Source organism: Phaethon lepturus, unplaced genomic scaffold (assembly GCF_000687285.1).
Source record: "Phaethon lepturus isolate BGI_N335 unplaced genomic scaffold, ASM68728v1 scaffold14607, whole genome shotgun sequence".
Classification (NCBI taxonomy): domain Eukaryota; kingdom Metazoa; phylum Chordata; class Aves; order Phaethontiformes; family Phaethontidae; genus Phaethon; species Phaethon lepturus.
This window is the reverse complement of record NW_010552706.1, coordinates 20,090-36,270: the sequence shown is the minus strand read 5'-3', so window position 1 is coordinate 36,270 and position 16,181 is coordinate 20,090. Positions and strand designations below refer to the sequence as shown.

The following is a 16,181-nucleotide window of genomic DNA, read 5'->3' as shown; positions in this document are numbered from 1 at the left end:
TACCCACAGTTCCCTCAGCCACTTCTCATAAGACTTGTGCTCTAGACATTTCAGCAGCTTCATTGCTCTTCTTTGGACACGCTCCAGCACCTTGATGTCTTTCTTGTAGTGAGGGGCCCAAAATTGAGCACAGTATTTGAGGTGCGGCCTCACAAGTGTCAACTACAGAGGGCCTTCCCTATCCCTGCTGGCCACACTATTGCTGATACAGGCCAGGACAAGCAAGGCTCTGACTAGTTTTGTTACCGGTGCCATCCCTCCTTGGCACTCAGTGGCCAATTTGCTGGTGGTCCATCCTGGGGACGGGTTTTTCACAGTCGAACACCCGCTCCATCCTTGTGGTGCAGTGGGAGAAGCTGACAAGCATAGGCAACCTTGTGGAGATGCTCAGGTCCTGGGTTGGGGGCTCCAGGTCACAGCAGATAGCTGGTCCTCTAGCAAATGTGATGCTGATCCATTAGAGCCTCAGGGTAATTTAATCACTTTTGGAAAGCATAATAGTTAATAATGCCACAGTAAGAAACTGCCACTACTTTTGTTCTTTATTAGACATCTTAATTTCTTTTCCATTTCTGTTCTTTGGCATTTCGTAGCATTCAATTTTCTCTACGATAATTTATGAGTCATGAAATCTCTTGGAACAGATTAGCCTCCATGTGATGGTGTTTTGGCATCTCTTGCATTTCCTTGTGCACCTTTTGCATTTTTTGTGTTGCTGCTTGTCGAGAGGCAACGCTGCCGCCTCCCCCAAGAAAGCAATATATTGTTGCCTGGGTGTGATGTGCCACGCTGCCCTCTCTTTGGAGACGGGCCCTCCACCACCTACTTAATGTAGTATTTAAAGGGCTTATCAAATACTGGGATGGAAAATTACTCAATTTTCTGAAATTACACTATTTGGGTGACTTACTTTTCTTGTCCAACCACTGTCTATGTGTTTGAGTTGGTTCAGAAAGATGGAAGCAGCAGACCAGCTGAAGACTGCGTTGGTGCATGAGGCTTCCCCCACAGGGGTTTAAGTGGGGTGGGTTTATTAAAGAAAGTGAGGTATTACATGCTGTTGTACAAGGCACTGTGAGTATCTTGTCTCTGTACAATTCTCATAGTTCCTGGTTAAGAAAAGTTAATTTGTATTGTAAAGAGGACAAGTTGGGGAACAGAGAATTTGTTTCACTGGAGGTATCATTTATGGTAGAAGATTACATCTTTCATATTGCAAAATCAAACCCAAGAGGACTATAATTGCTGCCTACCTGTCTGAACTACTTATGGAAACTAAAGTTAAGAGCAGGGCAGTTTAAAGGAAAAAAATATGTAAGTGAACTGACTCTCAGTAAATTTAGGTGGGATGTTAGAAGGCAGTTTGAAACCTTTAGGGAAGCAAATTTCTGAAACAACCTCTCTGTGAAGGGATCCAAAGAAGGGTAGCTGGGTTTAAGATGAAGCTTGATAAATTAATGAACGCTTGATATTTTATAAGTAGTATTATGTATATACAACACACTTCCTTGAGAAGCTTCCTTGAATAGAAAATTGAGCTTGTTGGTGGGAAAATTATTTCCTGTTCTCTTTTTGCTGCAGAAATTAAACACACATATTAACAAATTGTAAATGCAATTAGCCCTTTGAACTGCCTGAGCTTGTGTAAGTTGTTGTGTGTTGATAACAGCATTGCTATCTTCTCCTAAACTTGGTATCAAAAGAAGATAAAGAATCCACAAGGCAGCATGGTTCAACAGATAAATGAATGGGGCTGGAAGTTACTCACAAATGTCGCAGGCTGCAAGTTGCAGCAAACCTGGGCCCATCTTGCTTCTGGCTGTTACAGTCCTTCCCTTCCAGCACCTGTATGACCTTGTGCTGGGCTGTTTCCATGTACCAAGTTGCTGAAAAGCTAACCTGCCATTAAAAAAAACCCAGAACAAACTTATGATTTAGCATGAAGAAACAGCTCAGTCCATCAAACGAGTATCAGAGACAGTGCAAGGGAAGATGAAAGTTGATAAAAAGCCAAACTACCAATAAAAACAAACAAACAAAAAAGTTTTGACTTAGTGTGAAGAAACAGTTCAGTGCAGTATGAAATGAGTGCCAGTGCAGAGGAGGAGAGGGAGTGTGGCAGGCCACCCTTAGATTAGCTTAGGGCTGCTGTGTATTTGCAACCAAAGCCTAAAGAAAAATATTAGTTTTGGTTGCTTTTTTTTTTGAGTAGGATTTTTATTACCTTGTTCTGGAACAGTTCAGCATGGTTGGACAGGTACCAGGGATGGTGTAAAAGAGGAGGCAGTAATTAGGCAGATTTAGGCTCTGCCATTGGCTTTGTGGGTTTTCTGCTGCTGCTTCTTGGAGGAGATTATATATGTTTGCCTATGCTTGCGTTTTGTTCCTTCTGGAAGGTAGAAAGACTCTAGAAAGTCCTTTCAACATACGAGAAGGTAACGTTGTCCCTCCCTTCAGCCTGAGTGATCACATTGACTCAAACTAAGGGAAGAATTTGTTCCAGTGTTCTGTGTGCAACACTCAGCACCTAACCCAGGTAGGCAAGTGTGTCAGCACTCGCCACTCTCTTCTATGGGTACAAACCTCCCAGCTTTCATTTGTATGAAGTTCTGCCACCTAGAAGTTCTACAGCTTGAACTTACCGCAGACTTTGTGATGCAAAATGCAGCTGCGTTGTGCTAACATCAAAACCATAGGAGATTCAGTAAACATGTTTAAAAACATGTGTCTTGGAAACACACAGAGCGCTAGAAGATATCGTAATAAATGACTGCAAAAATAACCAGCTGAATAACTTAAGTTCTTCGTTCCCTGTAGATTGCTGCCTTTCTAGGTTTGTTAATAAAAACACCCAAGTTTTTGTTAAGAAAGGTCAGAAATTCCGTGGTAGTAAGAATTTTGCTTTGAGAAAGTATATATATTTGAGCTCTGGCACAGTCCTTTGAATTATCTAGGCACTACTGTAACCGATAAGTGAATGCTGATAACCCTGTTAATATTTCAAGGACTCTTTGCAACTATAGGGGAGCAGTCGGTAACTATCACATTCCATTGCATTGCAGGACAGGTTTTTTATTTGCGATCTTAATGGTGTTATATACATACTTTTTTTCAGGCTCTATTCACCTTGTCTCGCAGCAGCTCCTTGGCAAGCAGCCTCATGAACTCTTTAAGATGCTTCTTACTCAGAGCGGCTGGGCTCATTGCCTGCCCTGGTGTGGCTGGGATTTGGATTGCAAATTCCTGCTCCGAACAAAGAGGGGGAATAGAAAAGTCTGGTCTCTGGCCTCTCTCACACTGTAGGAAATCTTGCTGGCTTCAGAGGATTGTACTCATAACTCTGGCTACACTTAGAAAAACAAAAAAATTGTCTGTCTTTGCAAAGATGGATGCAGCCCGAGCAGGTAGGCACGTTGCTAGAGCGGGAAGAGAGAGGTGGCTCCAGGGAGGCTGCTGGGATTTCAGGCATCATCTTATCTACAGCTACTCCAAGCCTTGTCCACACTTGTTCCCCTTTTCTCTTTCCTCCTACTTCATCTCCTCAGAATCACAGGGCTGGAAATCTGCGTTTTTAGACAAGACAGAGGGTGGGAAAAAAACTTGGATGGAGACAAACCACGTGTACAGGATGTGTCCACATGCGTTCCCTCACTGCGCTCGTCAGCTGCGCCCAAAGGCTGTACAATCTGAGAAGCAGTTTGCTGTAATTGCTTTCATGAAACTGTATCAACAGGGTAGGATTTGGCCTGTACTGGCTTGCGCTTGGTGAGGAGCAGAGGAGACGAGTCAAACTAAACAGGGTGACTCATCAGAATCAGGCTCATGCCATGGTTTGTGTGTATAAAATTGCTTGGAGTTGGGCAATGGGTGCTCATGGTCGTGAAATCATTATCTCCCTTTGGTTTGCTGCTCTTCAGAGCTGTTGAAGACACCCTGTAAAGTCCCTGTCAGCCATAGTCAGAGCAGAAGGTGGCTGTGCTTGGCTGATCTCTGGTTCCCCAGGGCCCCGGGCAGGGACACTGCGAGGCAGCCACTGAGGATAAACTTCCGTCCTTGCACCCGGGGTTCCCTTTTGCCATCTCCATCATCAAAGGTGACCAGAAAAGCTCAGAACACTTGTTTGTGTGGAAACCTGTACGGAGGCCTTTGCACAATAGGTAGTGCTGGGCTAAGCGGCCTGTAGTGATTCATCGGTTTGGTTTAGAAAGCGTGACAGTTGCCTCCCTGAAGCCAGGCTTGTGTAGCGTGACGAGGAAAGCTGCTTTCATGTCTCCTGCGCTGTGTTTTCATTTGAAACCGTCCTCCCTCTTACTCTTCTCTCGGGCGTCATTGCGTTGCAGATATTCACCACAGGCTGAGATCTCCACCTCCCTTGTGGCATGAAGTCACAGGTCTTAATGGACTTGGAGGAGCCAGGTGGAGGCAGAGAGAGTGTGGCCAGATGGACACCAGCACTACTCTGTTCCTCACCCCGGGGTTTATCAGAAGAAATCCAGTCAGGAACGCTTTCCTCCTGCACAAGAAACCCTCCTTAAGAGGTGAACTGGAAGGCAGACCCAGCTGCGAAGCCCTGGGAGGAGAACCTGGTTTGATCTGCAGATGAGAGCTCTTGCAGACGCAGAGCCGGCGTGGTGGCCGGGAGCTGCCGCAGGGGCCCGAGGGCTGCGCTCGGCGGGAAGGGGCCCTGAGGCTCCCTCACACTGATCTCTGCAGACAGGAGCAGTCTCAAAACATCGTCTTGAATATAATGTGCACAAAACCAGCCTCTGGGAAAAGCTGGTGCTTGCCGGAGAAGTTTTTTGGGTGTATCCTGCTCTGTGAGAGAGTTACGATTTCTGTGAGGTGCAACACACCCCTTTTGGATGTGTTTGTTAGTCAAAAAGTACACTGACTTCCTTCTGTTTCAGGAGAAGTGTGTCTGAAGGAGAGGCAGGTAAACAGTGAAAGAGGATCTCCTGGCATGGCTCACCTCGGGAATAGGAGGCCGCACGGGGACTGGGATTTAGCTGGGCTGCCTGATTCAGAGCCATGTGTAGGTAATTAAGGTATACACTCCAATTAGCCTAAGTGGCCCTTTTATTGATGTGTGAGATCAATGAGCCCAACTGCCACACAGATAGCAGAAAATAGTCTGGATGATTCTAACCACTGTTTTGCATGTTTAAGTAATTTAAAGTTAGAAAAGACCTGCCCTGCTGATGTTTACAGAGGCTCATTAAGCAAGGCAGGGATGCTTGCCTGCCCCGGAGGCTAAATGGCAGCACCTGGCTGGGCCAGCACGGCTCCCTCTGCTCCGTCCCATCCCGGTGCGGCCAGGATCCGTCCCTGCGAGCGAGCCAGCTTGGCAGGGCGCTGCTGCACCGGCCAAAAACTGCACCAGGCCCAGTGCTGACGTTGCTGCTGCAGGTGATCATATGCGGCGCCTTGTTTTATTTACTACCATAAGCATCACCTCTCAGACCTGCTAAATTATGTGAGACCAAAGGGATGTCTAAGCCAATATCCGCACTCTAGCTCTGCCTAGTAACAAATTTTTTTTAAACAGGACAAGTACAGGCTGGTCCTTCCCTTCTTGCACTGTCCCAGCTCCCAGCAGGCAGGTGTTTAACGGCTTTTGGGGCTACAGGCTTTCCTCGGATCATGGTGTTGACTCACCGTGGGGCGAGTCTATGGCCCCCTCATCTCTCAGTTTGTTTAATCCCTCTCTGAGGTTTCTGCTTTCCCCAATGCCTGAACATAGTCCTCACCGTTCAGATGCACAGACTTGCAGAAATTGTTTTCTGTTAAAACAGTTGCCTTATCATTTCACTGGGTGATCTTCAGTTTTCCTGTTGTGAGGAACAGGGATTATTTGTTCTTTGTTCCCCTTTTTGTTGTGACTTTGTATTTCCTTGTCATGCCTTGCCTTAGCCATCTGTCTTCCCATCCTACAAGGAGTGCTCCTAGTACTGTGAAGATGATTTCTCCAGATGTGCCTGACTAGCCCAGGAGGGTGTAAATGAAAGCATCCTGCTGTAAATGGGTGTATTTATGCCCAAGCCATTTCCACGGAAAGGGCAAATTACAGAGATGGTAACTGTCTGCAGTGTTCTCAGATGCTTTGAGCTTCGTTTTTTTCCTGCAAAATTTTTACTGTGTTTACACCATTCTTTAAAACTCCTTTGCAAAACTTGCAAAGCTGCAGCCATAGAAACACCCACCCCTGGATGGCTGCAGCTGGTGGCTGCTGACTACTGTCTGAAAAGCAGCAGGGTGCCCCATCTAGTTTTTTGTTATTCTCTTTGCTCATCCCTCTAACTGAGGTGTTTTGGATACAGCTAATACCCATTTCAATACACAAATAGTAGCTATATTGCCTCCCCACTAATGTTAGAGCAAAGCTTAGTCATACATTTCAGAGAAGAATAAAGAACCAGGTGCAGCAAATGTATTTTTACATTTTTATTTGTATTTATTGGCAGCCTTTTAGCCTGCAGATTGCCAACACAAACGTGGGCAGGAGAGCTGTGCTGAGCAGGATTTGCTCTCTTCCCCATGCTGCGGGTGATATAGGGTAGCCGTGGCCTGGGCTGGGTTTCTTGTCAAATTAAGATGTTTCTTCCCATTTGACTTTTGATTCAATTCGGGCCTGTCTCCAGTTAATTGCTGGTTGTGGAAACAACCAGGAGAAGGGGAGGGAGGGTGATACCCGTGACTTCAGGGTCTCTGCTTGCCTTAAGCCAGTGTGTCATCCCACCTGCTGGGATGACCCCTGCGCCAGCAGCCGCGCTGGGAGCAGGGACCATCGTGTGTCTCTTATCCCTATGGGAAGATCTTGACTCAAACTAAACATTTCGCTCCGTTTGCCAGTTTATTTATTTGTCTGGATACTTTTGCTATTATAACCACATTGGTTGTACTTCTGAACCTGATACTTTAATTGCTATATGAATTGCCTTTGAATCACTAAGGTAAATCTCTGTATTTTCCTTTAAAAATTAGTGCTGCCTTCCTGGTTGGAAATTTTGCTTTGAGGTGAGACAGGTACAGCTGCCTGGTTCCTTAGACCCTTTGCTGAACCCCTTGTGATAGAAAGACCAGGGTAAGTGTATGTGGCCGGATTTTTTTACAGGAACACTTTCCACTAAAGTCAGAACATGCTGAATTTCTTTACTAAGCCAAAATCAGTTCAGGAAAGAAGATTTGTGTAGGCTTCAAAAAAAGATCAAAGCAGTGAGAATATTATCTAGATAGCATAAGGAGTTCAGGTCTGTGGGAGCCTTGTGGTGGTGGGGGAGAGGCTTTTTCACAGGGGCTCTGTCACCAGCCCATCAGAGAACAGCTTTACCCAAAATGGGAGCTCCAAACTTGTTTCGAGGCTGGCAACATTGGATGCATATCACTTTTAGGTATTATGTTTATATTTGTCTCTATTTTAATCGGTTAAAAAAAAAAAAAAACCAAAACAGAAAAACTTCAGCAACATTATTCAAAGGACATCAAAAGGAGTGTTTGCTGTTTTTCTTGTCTTTATGTTGTAGAGCATAGGGTCTCGGTCTTGGTCCCATTTTATAACCCATTTTGGGTTATAAATCACTATAATGAAATGAAAAAAGGCAGCAACTCTGCTGTTCCTTGCACGCAGGTATGATAGAGCATTTGCTTTATGTAATTTTTTTAAGTTTTCTGTGTATGTTTTTGACTCCACTTTTAGCAGATGAGACTTAACCACAATCTTACTGATGGTGTCTCGGTCACAGCTGATTGAACAGGGAATTATTAACCCAGCATAAGAGCTAACATGAGGATTACTGGAAAGTTCCTGCCTGTGTCAGCTTTAAGTGAACTGTATTACTGCAAAAGCTGTGGAAAGTTCAAATTGCTTGAGATCGTGCCAAAGGACTGTCAGTGGTCTTTTGTTAGATGCTGACCACCTCAGGCAGGGCTCACAAAGAGACCCTATTTTGTTTAAACTGAGCAGTGCTAGCTCTGTGCTCCAGAGTTACAGCCTAGCTACCTTCCCCTACATCAGTGTCTGGGATATTAAAACCAATTATCACCGTCTCTCCAAAAGCCTTCAGGAGGAAACCTGGCAGCAGTGTGACTCGGGTCTTCTCAGCTTTAATGGAAACTTACTGCAAAGCTCCTGTAGTCTTGTGGGCTACCTCCATCTTTACCTGAATCATAAAACTTGGTTTTGACCAAATAGTGCTAGCTGAACCCTCAGTATTGCTGGCATCTGGGTCATCGGTGCTGAACTGGACATCTCTGCTGATGTTAAGCACTGCCAGGTTGATAGATCATTAAAATAGTGCAAAACTGTGGACCCTGGACAGTCCAGATGAGGCTCTGCATCTTTTCTTAAGCAGTGCAAAGCTGTGATGGAGACATCTGCAAGGCTGCTTGTGTGGTTGAGCTGTGAGGAACAGGTCTCCATGGCCACCAGTTCCCTCCTCAGTGTTGCTAAGAGATGCCCTCTCCATTGCACATTCTCCTCTGAACAGCTCCCGTTGTTCTGGGGGATCTCGGATCTTGCACTGCCATAGTTCATGTGGAGCAGAAGAGCCTGAAATGTCATCAGTTGCACTGAAGGTTGTGTAGCCAAACCCTTCTTATCAAATCGAACAGGAATTGGGAGGCTGAACAACCCCTGTTTCTCATACTGTCATTTAAAACGCCCTCCACTGTAGAAGTGATGTCCTTCATGCCAATATCTGCAACAGCTGGATTTTAGATCATTTCAGGAGGAACTTGTCTAGGTTGCCAAACCCCCAGAGACAGAGGAGGTAGTGATATCAGCAGAACCAGGAACTGTTCTTCACTCTCAGCTCCTGGAGAGGTCGAGATCACCCTCCAGGAAAGTGGAGGGTGTTGAAACCTGTTGTACTGTTGTATCTTGTGATGGGAAACATCTAAGTGGTACCTGCAAGAGGCTGGTTTACAGGGTAGAGCAGTGGGGACTGGAGTGGTTTCTGTCAGTTCCCCAACTGCTCACATCTACGAAAGCTGTACGTTGCCAGCAGCTGCCCTGAGTATGTGACCACAGCTTTCCCACATGTTCCTGGAGGATGCTGAGAGGACCAGCTGGAAAGCTGCACACCCTTGTTGCCAGTGGAGCTGTGTGCCCTGTGGGTGGAGTATCCATACACAAATCTCTGAACATGAACACATTTTGTTGAAATAACTTGGTTGGTGGCACTGTGGCCAACAAAATTCATGACTTTTGGCTTCTCTTGCCTTTTCTCCTCTTTTCTGGATTGATTGACCTGTGTCTTCAGCTTTAGATTGGGAGGTGTTGCCTTCTGGGCTGATTTTTTTCCATCACTGTCAGCAGATCGGTGGGGCTGTGCCTGACTTTCTGCACCTGTGCCTCCGTTGACTTTGATAGATGCATGAGTTTGTCACTGTTAAGCTACTCCCAGCTTGGCCAGCATCTGTTCTGAAGGACTAGACAAGGACCAGCCTTTGTCTTAGCTGAGAGACAATGTCATCTATGTACAGAAGCTATAGATAGCCCAGGGCTAAATGTATGCTCGCATAGCTCTGCTGCCCTCGGAGCAAGAGGCTGCATTTCTGGAAAGGAATTTGTCACTCTCGTAATTCAGCAGAGCAGCATCGCCAGTCCTGCCCCGTCGGCAAGTCCTGCCTGCTCCCAGAGGTCCTCACTAAAGGGCCTTTTTGCTCGGTCTGGGGAGGCTGTGGACATACAGCCTTAACTGGGTGATGTGTCTCAAAGTGGGATCTGGCTGCCGGTCCCTTTACTGATGTAATTTTTCTGACAAAGCTTTTTTTCATTAGCCAAATGTATAAGTATTCATAAATGTTTTCTAGAAAAATTCCTCAGATCCCTTGGCTGAACATTTCAGAGCTTAGTTTTTCTCTGATGATAGCATGGCAGAGACACAAGTATTACCAGTTATTTGGTGGTTCATATACTCCGAGAGGTCTATAAATATCCTTATATTGCAACATTTTTCATGTTTACTGTGTGTCTGTATGTGACCAGTATATCACTGCAACTATTTTTGAGGTCAAAATATTGAGAGATCCACTATTCTTCTGATATTTTAACCCATAAATAGTGAGTAGCATGAGACAAGATCTTGTATTAGTTTGACCCTTTCAATCGCTTTCTGAAGCAACAGATCCTAGTGAGAGTCACAGGCACGGGTATGCAGGTTTATGTGAATTCTTCCAGAACCAAAGGTGTTTCCCCAACCCCTTTATTTGTTGTGTTTTTTTATTGTAACATCTCTCTCTCTCTCTCTCTCTTTTTTTTTTTTTTACAATGTACATGCTGCTTCTAGGGGAGAAGGCTCAGTACAGTAGTTGTACTCTTAGCAAGTCAAAGGCTACCCTGCAGGAGTACATTCTACTCAGGCATGTCTTACATAAAATTACCTCCTTTCTTTTAATTATTGTATATTTTATACCACTGTATTGTTATTGTATAACATTGAAACCCTCTTTCTTGTGTGCATACCTACACGCGTGAAGAACACTGCGGTAAAAGCGAACAATTCTTGCAACATGCTGTTACGGCTGCCAACGCAGGCGGTTGGTTGAGTGTGTGTATAGCCTTTCCATCCCTCACATTCAATAGCAACAGCTGCTAGGGCTTTTGTGCCGGCTACGATTGCAAAACTGTTCTCTGCCTGTTTCTTCCCATGACGATCTGCCACCCCTGCAGCAGGCTGCCCTTGAGCTCTGGGTAGCAAGACCGTTTGTACAGGGTGAGGCTCCAAAATCCTCATTTTGCACTCCAGCATCTGCCACTGATTTACTATGAGCTGTGTTAGCTGTGCCACATAACCTGTGTTGATTTGTTTCCCCATGAAAGTAGTAATGGGTCAGAAATCAGAGCAGAAAATGAGCTTGCTGGAACCTGGGTGGGTGCAAATCCTCACTGAAAGGGAAAACCGGACGGCCACATGGCTGCAAACCATCCAGCGGGGATGCAAAGCCCATATGGGGCTGTGCTGATGTGCCTCTGAATTGACACCGCGTTGGAACTGCGCTGTGAATATTGAAGAGTCTCTTTTATCGTATTCCCCATGAGGTAATTCTTAAGGAATAACATCAAATCGCTGGTGAAAGGGAAACCCTTTATTTGCTTATTCTAGAGAGAGATGGCAATATAGCACAAGAAATGCTCTGTAAATATGACTTGTGAGAAATAGTTGTGTTTGATTTTGTTGATGGAGATGTAGCAGAGATTTAGCAGATAAAGGCTGACAAATGTTAAAGGATCTTTATTGTGGATTGAAAAAAAATGCAAATTTGGAGAGGATACTGCAGTTCTCCTTATCTGTCCCCATACAATGCATCTTCATAGGTTTGTGGACTTCTGAGGTACCAAAACCGTTAGACCCCAGAACGCCAGTGTTTTACACAAGTGATGCTTATGGCAGATTGTTGGGGTTTTTTTCTTATTCTCTCTATTGTTTTTTCCCTTTACAGCAGCAATCTTTTTGGCCAGCAATAATGCAAAATTCCTGGGTTTTTTCGAAAGCTGATGTTTGCCAAAACAGTAACCTCATAGATTATCTTCTTGTCAGTACGGCTTTTAACCACAGTTTTGGCAGAGCCTTGAAACATGCCCTTTCTCAGGAAAGAGTTGTCTGGGCTAGAAAACCATTGGCATTAAAAAGAGGTTGTCATAGTGATTGAAACCTCCTCACAGACATTCTTCAGGAAAAGTAGGTTGCAAGATGCACCTTTGTAGTCCCTTTCTTAAGTAAGGGACCCTTTAAATTGAAGAGCCTATTTCATTGTCTAAATGCAGATTTCTGTCACTTGTAAAACAATAGAACTCTGGAGTGCTGTTTGTGTGTCAATGCTTATTTTAATTACTTTCTACAAGAAATGGCTCAATGGGAATTAAGTTCCAATTTATTGCTATTGCAAACCTCTGGGGTTTTTTTTAGGTCTAAACCAGGATCACAGCTTGATTCCCTAGTTTAATAGGAAAAGATTCGAGGAAGATACTCAAACTGAGCCCTGAATGACTGGCTCTGAGCAGGCTTGAAAAGCACAGCCGGGGAAATCTGTCCTTGTCCGTGTTCAGTCTTTTGCCTGAAAAGACCTAAAAAAGGTGGGGACTTCACTGTTCTCCCCAGAGCCGGCAGATCCACATATATTACTGGTGTGTTTGGGTCTGGACAGAACTGTGTGTGGATAAAAAAAGAGAGAATTGAGAAAATGAACGAATTATTTTTATACTAAATCTAGAAGTATAGCATTTAATCAGTGTGGTTTTTTATATATAGATGTCATCTCTGTGTTACATTTCTGTTTACCAAAACAAGATGAGGAGGCACATGTTTCTAGGATAGGGTCTTCACTGTAAGGGAAAATCAAATACATGCTGAACAATCTGGGAAAAGATCGGAAGACAATTAAGCTAGGAATGAAATAAGCAGAGGGGATGGGGTGAGGTTGTAGAAGTCTCCTGGTAATTACATCTTTCAGTGTTTGGAGTCTCTGGATGTACCTTATTCCGTACACTTACTTCCAATTCTTCCATAACACATGCACACGCAAGGAATATTAATTAGATGAAAACTAAACTCGTGGCTAGCCCAGAGCCATCTGTTAGAAACTCACTTTTTTACCTGGCTGCCCAACAAGAAAGGTCTAATCCTGAGACATATGGAGAGGGTGGCAGAATGAGAGGTGTTGATGTGAGCTGCACTGGATTTCAATGCCTACTCCTGCAACAAAATTAACCCCAAATTCCAATCCTGTTGGGATTAAAGAAAGAGACAAAGAAAGAGACCTTTGGGAAGATCTTGTTATTTCTGGAAGTACCCAAAGCCCCGCTGGGAACAGGGCCTAATGAGAACCTATTATTGTTTGCATTGTTCTCTCTGAAGTCAAAGGGACTTCTGCAATCGACTTGAAAGGAGCAGGACCTGGGAGCCATTTATTTTACTTTCATCCCATGCATGAGAGTTCATCAGTTCCAAAATAGTGACTTTGGGGTTTGTGAGCATGGGAAAATCCGGCTGAGCGAGAAACAGAGGCTGTTTTTTATATTGCACCATGGAATCCAGAGAACTGGGAGAAACTGTGGTGTGGTTTAAATCTGTCTCAAACGGTAATGTAGACACATCCACTGTTAGTTCAGATCACAAGCGTGCTTTTGAAGCAGATCGGCTGGTCATTCCCACTTACTCCACTTGGATGTGCATCGTTCAGTCGCTTGGGTGCACAAATGCTGGTCTCCTTCCAGATGAAGCTAGTCTAGAGGATACAGTCTAACTTCTGTCAGCCAGTCCTCGGGGCTGAACCAGGGCAGGCGAGACTAGGAACCCCTGAAATGCCTACAGAGAGGTTGTCAGCCCCCGCTCTTTCACCCTACAGTTCCTACTGCACTGCCATGTCTACTTCATGTCCCTGTGCTGCCTTGGCAGCCTGGAGGAGGGTGATAAGTGCTCGACACTGCGTTTCCTGGTTGTCCATCCTTGCCTAGGTGTCAGGTTGTATCCTGGAGCAAGTCCACGGGGTCTCGTCAGGTGAGGAAAACCCACAGGAGGGTCACCAAGGCCGCAAGACCTTCGATAGTGAGAGATGGGTTTTGTCATTTCAGCACACAGCCGTGCTCGCCCAGTGTCTGCCTCCTCTTGCTCTTGGGATGCTGCAGCAGGCGCTGGCTTACTGCTTTCACGGAACAGTTTTTCCATTCACATAATCCACTGATTTTAAATACTTAAGAAATATTCCTGGGCTAATTGAAATATGTTTGGTAATAGATTTTTAAAGCAGCACAACATGGTCGGACTAGGAGTTGTGCTTGTCAAAGCAGTTGCTACAGGTGAACTGCGGTTGAAACAATGTTATGAACAATTTTTTTGTCTGCCCTTTCTTCTTGAAAGCCCTAAAGTTAAGGAGGACCAAAATCTGGATCCAATTCAGAGTTTCATGGCTGAAGTTCCTCTTGCATGTTATTCTCGACGTGAGAAATTGCTGTAAAAGCTCATTCAAAAATCCTTTAGGAAAAATAATAAAAGCATTTGGAGAAATTTGCTTTAATATTTGCTTTACGGCAACTCACACCAGCTACAGGTGCCTCTCCAGCTGCAGTTTCAGCTTGGCAATTTTCCTGGTCCGCTTTTCCCAAGTTTGTTTCGTGCTGCAGCCTTTCATCCCTCATTCACGGCTGGTGTTAGGGACCTGGCGGGCGCGCTGGGTGCGTGCCATTGTCCCCGAGTTACTGATCAACCGGAGGGGCCGGCGGGGCGCGGGGGGCCTGGTTACTGTGGCTACCGGCGGCATCGCGCTCCGCTTGTAAATGCGATCTTTGACCGCAGCCACTGCGCTGGAGGAATTTTCACAGCTCCCGGAGAAGACAAAACTCAGGGAATCGGGATGTAAAAGGTTATCTGATACAAGGCAGATGAAGCGGAGGCTTGTTCTGCAGGAAAGCAAATCCCTCTGCCTCGCAATGAGGGAAACGTTGGAAGGTTTTTAAGTTTCAGGAGTATTTCCTTGCAGCTACGGTCTCATTAAATTTGTTTTCTCTAGCTCTGGTACAAGGGTCGTGCACGGCAGTGGGGATTTGGTGGTTGACCGTTTGCAGAGGTATAAGGTCACTCATATTGTTCTTGCGCTTGTGTGTCCACAGCAAGAAAATTTTAATGAGTCTTTCATCAGTAGTAGCCAGATCGTATCTTCTCTAGGGCGTCACTCATCTGGCCCCAGCAGAATTAACGTGTTGAATGCCCTGAGGTAGGCTGAACTTACAGAAAAGGAGCTCAAGACCTTGTGTAGTCACAGCAACAAAACCGTGGATGAACTATAAGTTTCTCCAGGATCTCACAATAAATGTGTTTTAGCCTGAAAGATTGCAGTCACCTGCCTGTGGGAGCGTGTTCTCAGTTGGGACTTTTTTTATTTTGTTCCTATCTGCTGCAAAAAGATATGTCATTGTATAACAGAAATCGAGGCCAGAGCACTGAAGACACGATAATACTGCTTCGTTTACCATTGTAAATATACCTTGTCTTACATTCACTGTTACATTACTTTAATGACTTCATTTTCAGATGAGGTTGTATCTGTAGACCATATGTATCTATTCCATACGGCATGATTATTTACTTGAATTACTTAAAACATTTCGTTCCAGGCGTGAGTTCAACCAGGAGCGGGGCTCCCGAGTGCTGCCCTGGCTGAAGGGGAAGTGTATGGGTTGTTAAGTGCTGGGATTGCCCCCCCTTGCTGGGGCTCTGCCCCCCTCCTGTCTGCTTCAGACGCTCCCTCTGAGCTCTGCTGAGGATTTCGGGAGCGGTCTTTGCTTCTTACCACTCTTAATATATCCCCGGAGTTCAGGTCTTCACTGCCTTTATTCTTTTAAAGCTTATGTGGAAAATACACTGGCACCTGTGCAGTTTTCACCCAATAAATTACTGCCGGCCTGTGTTGAAAATCTGGGTGATGCCTCTGAGCAGACCCTCAGCCCTTACAGTGGGAAGATGGCAGCTCGCTGCCACCATTGGAATCCACCTTGGTTCAGAGGAGGAGAAGGGGCAGCAGTGGAATGCTGTGTTGGCTCCTGGTCCCAGGAAGGGGGTGAACAGCCAGTCCCTTTTGGATGGTGTCAGGAACAAAACCATGGGAGTGAATGCAGTTAAACCTGTATCCAGTTTTTTTCCTCAGTTCCCCATTTGCTTCTGTGGGAAGTTCCCAAACTGGGTATGATTCAGCGGGGGCCAACAATGTGGGTTTTTGAAGATGCTCTCCTTGCGCCAAGTCGGGAGCTGCAGTCGCAGAGCTTGAGGGGTGCTGCCAGGAGGGATGTCCCACGGCAAACCTGCGGCAGGGGCGGTCGGGGTGTTGCAGCAAGTGGGGGCTGTGTGCCGCTGCGGGATTACAGCCCCGAACGGAGACGATAGGCCAGATACAGTTTCACTGGGGCTTGTTCTGTGGCATAAAGGGTTCTTTTTAGTGCAGCCAAGAATCCCATTAGCCTTTTCTTTTCCTGAACAACCTGTCTCCTATCCTCTGGCCGTACATTTTGGTTACCTAGCATCATACCGTGTGTCTTATGTGGTTTAGCTGTAGAATGCATCTCTACATTTGCTCACGTTACAGTGAAGTCCGTCGCTTCACTACGACCGGCTCCTATGAGCCTTAGTCACGCAGGGTGTGCTGCCTGGTTCCATGGGTCTCTTCCCAGCGGGGAGGTGAGCAGGATTTGG

At 45.5% G+C, this 16,181-nt stretch overlaps 1 protein-coding gene across 1 annotated transcript in view; it reads left to right on the top strand.

Annotated features, from left to right (window-relative positions):
* The window catches only part of LOC104624045 (cadherin EGF LAG seven-pass G-type receptor 1-like), a gene marked incomplete at its 5' end in the record, with an annotated part of 31,974 nt that extends 16,099 nt beyond the window's left edge, over positions 1-15,875 (top strand). Inside the window, 4 exons of the mRNA XM_010291305.1 lie at positions 14,103-14,268; positions 14,506-14,709; positions 15,110-15,165; positions 15,640-15,875. Of these exons, the coding sequence (XP_010289607.1) occupies positions 14,103-14,268; positions 14,506-14,709; positions 15,110-15,165; positions 15,640-15,875 (662 nt within the window). The remainder of the gene's footprint in view (positions 1-14,102; positions 14,269-14,505; positions 14,710-15,109; positions 15,166-15,639) is intronic.
* Between the last annotated feature and the right edge of the window lie 306 nt (positions 15,876-16,181).